Below are 4878 nucleotides of genomic sequence, written 5' to 3' on the forward strand. Positions count from 1 at the left end.
TAGCCAGGATGGTCTTGATCTCCTGACCTCGTGATCCGCCCGTCTCGGCCTCCCAAAGTGCTGGGATTACAGGCTTGAGCCACCGCACCCGGCCATGTTTGTATTTTTAGTAGAGGTAGGTTTTCACCATGTTGGCCAGGCTGGTCTCGAACTCCTGACCTAAGGTGATCCACCTGCCTTGGCCTCCCAAAGTGCTGGGATTACAGGCGTGAGCCACCACGCCCAGCTGAGATCATCTTTTTTTCTGTGGCTGTCCCTGGGGAGGGAAGTGCCCTGAGGGACTAGGCAGAATGGGATGGGGCTGAGGTCAGGACAGCAGTCCAGAGGCAGGCCCCTCCTCCCCAGCAAGACCAGCACCCACCTCTCCTAGGTGACGCTTCTCTGTCCGTTCACCAAGGGTTTGGATTTGGCCAAGCTGCATGACCTTGGGCGAGGCACTTGACCTGGCTGAGCTTCAGTCCCCTGATCTTCACAATGAAGTAACCCAGAACGCACTAAGCAGGGACTTTTGTAACTCTGATGACTTGCTGGATGGTTTAGGCAGAGGGTAAAAGCTTACTGTTATCACCCTAGGTGGATGGGAGCGGACTTAGGACAGAGCCCTTACAACGCACTTCCCTCTCCAGGCTCCAGCAGCCTATTGCCCTGGCCAGTCGGACTGGTTGCCCCAGTCAGCCATCCTACAGGGCAGGGGCCACGCCACCTTCTCCTGCTCAGCTGCTGGACTGCATTGCTAGCCAGATGTTCAACAGCTGCCGCATTCCACCCGGCAGTGGCCCCACCTCTGAGGCCAGAGAATGGATCAGCACATGCACCAGGCATGATTAGACTGCGTGAGTCACAACACGTCAGGCCCGAGTTCTCCACCCATCAGGGATGCTGGGACTAAGCTTTGCTGGATCTCACGGCTTGAGTGGATAAAGGCTGAATGCCAACAGCAGGCAACAGGACGACTGTGTGCCATCGGCTGAGACACTGGAGGGAGGCGGGAGGGGGACATCAGACCCTATCCCAGAGGTCTTGGAAGAACCCCATCTTCTCGACATCACTTACACCGGACGCCAATCTCCAAACTCACTGTGCAGCAGCAGCTCCCCCATCTTCGGCCTCTCCACCTCTGCCCGGACATCTAGGGACCAAGTCATTCCTAGCCCAGCTTAATCATGTCAATCCCCCACTGTAGCCTGGATTTTACAGTTTTCTGTGGAGGAGCACACCTCTTCTCTGAACTCCATCTCCCATTAGGTTGGTGGGTGGCACCGGTCATCCATTATATGGCCTTGGATCCAGAGAGATCCTCATTATCCTGGACAGGGGATGGGGAGGACTTCACCTAAGCAGAGAAGCTGGAATCAGGACACAGTCACTAGCTTGTCTCTTGCAAGCACTGGACCTGATGACATGTACACCTGGGGCTATTATGGGGGATGGTGGTGGGGGTGGGTATCTTCTCCTATCGGGCACAAGAAAAGCAAAGAAAGCCACTCTGTGAAGAGAAAAGAACGGGCCAGGCACGGGGGCTCACGCCTGAAATCCCAGAACTTTGGGAGGCCAATGCAGGTGGATCATCTGAGGCCAGGAGTTTGAGACCAGCCTGACCAACATGGTGAAACCCTGTCTCTACTAAAAATACAAAAATTAGCTGGGCGTGGTGGCAAGCGTCTGTTGTCCCAGCTACTCAGGAGGCTGAGGCAGGAGAACTGCTTGAACCTGGGAGGTAGAGGATGCAGTGGGCCGAGATCATGCCATTGCACTCCAGCCTGGGCGACACAGCGAGACTCCGTCTCAAAAAAATAAATAAATAAATAAAGAGAAAAGAACAAAGTAGATACAGGAGAGGAGAGCAGAGACAGAGACCAAGAAGAGAGGTGGGAGGGGGAAAGAGGGAAGCCAACCTATCCTGGAAGCCTCAGGCTCCCCTCCCTAGGCTATCTCCAACACCTAGCAGCCTTTTTTACCCCAGGGTTCCAAGCTACCCTCCCAACACCGCTTTTCTGCTGAAATCACCTCAGGAGAGGTTTGGGGCTTGCGGCCAAGAGCGCTGACTGAGCAGCTCCAATATCCCACCCCATTCAACCTGGGTTCCTGGAGTGATGCAAGCTGGCCGAGCCCCCACCCTGCAGGCCCCGGACTGTTGTCTACCCTCTTGCCTGGATTGCTTCCTCCTCTGCCTCCCCACCCTTCAAGGCCCAACCCACACCCTCCCACTCCTGGATGGCACCCTTCCCTGATCCTCACCATCCTTGGACACTTGGCTGTGAGTTCGTCTCCAGCCTGAACCAGAGGTCAGCTGAGGGCCTCTCTGCACCCCACCCCTCCAACGCCCCAGCTCCTAGGCTTTGCGTGGTAGGTACCTGTGATCACACGACCCCAGAAAAACCCTCTAATGGGAGGTACTGGCCCAGCCACGAGCTCAGCTTTTGCCACCTTCCTACCAGCGTCCGGTCCACACGCTGGCCACCTACTAGGTGTGTCACGTGCACACCCACAGCCAGGGCCCTGGCTGCCCACCAGTGGGGGAGGGTGAGAGGCACACCACCGTGCCCAGTAAAAGGGTCCTTTATTTCCACGTTAAACAGAATTGGTCTGTGCTGCTGCCCTACCCCTGCCCCTGTCAGGGGAGCCATGGGAGGGGGCTGAGCCCACAGAGGTGCCTGTCTTCCCAATGCCAAGGCCTTGCCATCTGCTGGAAGAGGGCCTGGGAGAGGGATGCCAAGAGGAAATGCTGAGGAGTCCTGGGCAGAGGCCGGCATGTGGGCCTGGCCACAGGGCGATTTCCAGGCAGGACAGACCGGAATGGCAGCCAGGCTTGCACACCCTTGTGGCCTCCCGCATGGCAAGTGGTGCTGCAGGGCTGGTTTGGAAAGCGTCAATTAAAGGTCAACTGGGTTGCTGGGGGCACAAAGGCGTGCTCCTGGTAGCCTGAGCCCCCTGACCTAGGCGCTCTTGGGCCTGGCTCTTTGGATAGATCACACGCTGAAGTGGGTACAGGCCAGGATGGGACATTCCCTCAGGGCGTCTGGTGCAGTCCCAGGACCCTGAGAGGGAAGCATCCAGTGAAGCCAGTGGCACTCCCGCCAGGAGTGGGCCTTGCTCTAGCCGGACTAGCAGGCCTGGCCATGGCCTCAGGGTCTCAGATTCCACTGCTGAGAACCCTCCCAGGATCTTGCATTTCTTGGGCCTGTTGGTCCTCTGGCTGTGCCGGGCTGTGGGGCGTGCATGCAGCAACACAGGTCAGGGAGCTGCCGTGAAACACAGGGCAGCCAGCTCTGGGACTAGGGGCTTCGGCTGTTGCTGACCCCCTTGATCTCTGCAGATCTGCTGAGACCTCCCTGCTGTCTGGAGTGAGTGGATGTAGCACCCCAGGGCATCTCATGTAACAACTTGCCCAACATCCAGAGGGTGCCTAGCACACAGGTGGCTCTCACAACAGCTGTGGACTGTAATGTGTGTGGACCGTAAGTTGTAGACTGGATGGACCTGAACACATGTGGGTCATACACACAGTCATGCACCCTCACGTGTGTATGTTATTGACACTGGGGTGTGCCTGTTTATGCATGTGCAGGGGTGAGTGTGCACTGATACCCGGGTGATACGCACATTCCGTCCTGCTAGCAGGGAAGAAGCCACAGACAGAATCGGCAGGGAGTGTGACTATTCACGTGGGGGCGAGTTCACAGCAGCCGGCTCCGGGGCACGCCTGTGTGGGAACACCTGTGGGGTAGTGTGCGCACCCCGGATCATGTAAACAGCAGGTGGGGAAGTGTGTGCCGGGGATCTGGGCAGCCCTCACTGCCAGCTGGCACAGTTCTCGGGCAGGCTGTGCAGAATGGCCTCCAGGTTCCGTTTGTCGGCACGGATCTCGGCGAGGTCGCTCTCGAAGCCCTGGATCTGCAGCTCCTGTAGCTCGGATTCCTGCTCCAGCAGCCTGAGTTTCCTCTGCAAGGCCCCCGGGGAGTCCAGCTGCAGCCTCAGGCGTTCTAGTGCCCACTGAGTCTCGTTCAGGGCCTGGGCTGGGGCTTGATGGGTGTCCAGTGACCCTGTAGTGGGGCACAAACAGCCTCATTGTGAGCCAGCAGCCCTGCAGGCCCCAGGGCACCCCCCAGCCCCTGAGCCTCTCCCCAGCTCAGGCCTCCCAGGATTCCAACAGCCCGCCATCCACCAGGGAAAGACGGGGACCAGAAGGTCTGGGAGGGGTGAGGAACCATGCATCCCAACGGGCCCCTAGGCAGACTCGGGAACATCCTCCTGGGTGGCACTTGACAAATGTCATTTTCGTTGATGGTTTTATTATTATTGTCAAAAAAGAAGGCCTCAAGTGAGTCCTCTCTGAGTCTTAGTTTACTCATTTACAAAACAGTGTGGGAGAGAGGCCCCTGTGATTTTTGCCGGCTCGAACATGCTGGCTCAATTCACTGACACACGTATTTACAGATGCTGCCTGTGGGCCTGGATATGGGCAGTCACTGGGGTAAACCACAGGGTCTCTGGCTTCAGAGCGAGGCAGTGAGGCAGCTGGATCAGGGACTGCAGGCCTGGAAGGCGGCAGCAGGGTCCTGGTTCTGGCCCCTGTGTGTCTTCATACTACTTCCTGGGGTTAAGGACTTCTCTGTGTCTCCCCAAGCATCGACCCTAACCCTAACCCTAACCCTAACCCTAACCCTAACCCCAACCCCAACCCTGGGGCCAGGTGCTCACATTAGAACTGCTAGCAATGGTGATGGACTAGAATCTGCAGGCTGCCTCTCTCCCATCTGGCCCTTGTCACCTTGTCACTAAGTGTAATGTTTAACAGAAAGATGGATCTCAGCCAGGTGGGAGAGTGATGGCAATGGGGAGGTAAGTCCAAAGTGGCTTTTTTTTTTTTTTTTTTTG

At 57.2% G+C, this 4878-nt stretch overlaps 1 protein-coding gene across 1 annotated transcript in view; it reads right to left on the minus strand.

The window, feature by feature from the left end:
* Window positions 1-2543: 2543 nt before the first annotated feature.
* LAMC3 (laminin, gamma 3) overlaps window positions 2544-4878 on the minus strand; it is a 76242-nt gene continuing 73907 nt past the window's right edge. The window contains exon 26 of the mRNA XM_011931434.1: window positions 2544-4043. Coding sequence (XP_011786824.1) covers window positions 3793-4043 — 251 coding nt within the window. The 3' untranslated portion in view covers window positions 2544-3792. The remainder of the gene's footprint in view (window positions 4044-4878) is intronic.

This window comes from Colobus angolensis, unplaced genomic scaffold, assembly GCF_000951035.1.
Source record: "Colobus angolensis palliatus isolate OR3802 unplaced genomic scaffold, Cang.pa_1.0 Scaffold9, whole genome shotgun sequence".
NCBI lineage: Eukaryota > Metazoa > Chordata > Mammalia > Primates > Cercopithecidae > Colobus > Colobus angolensis.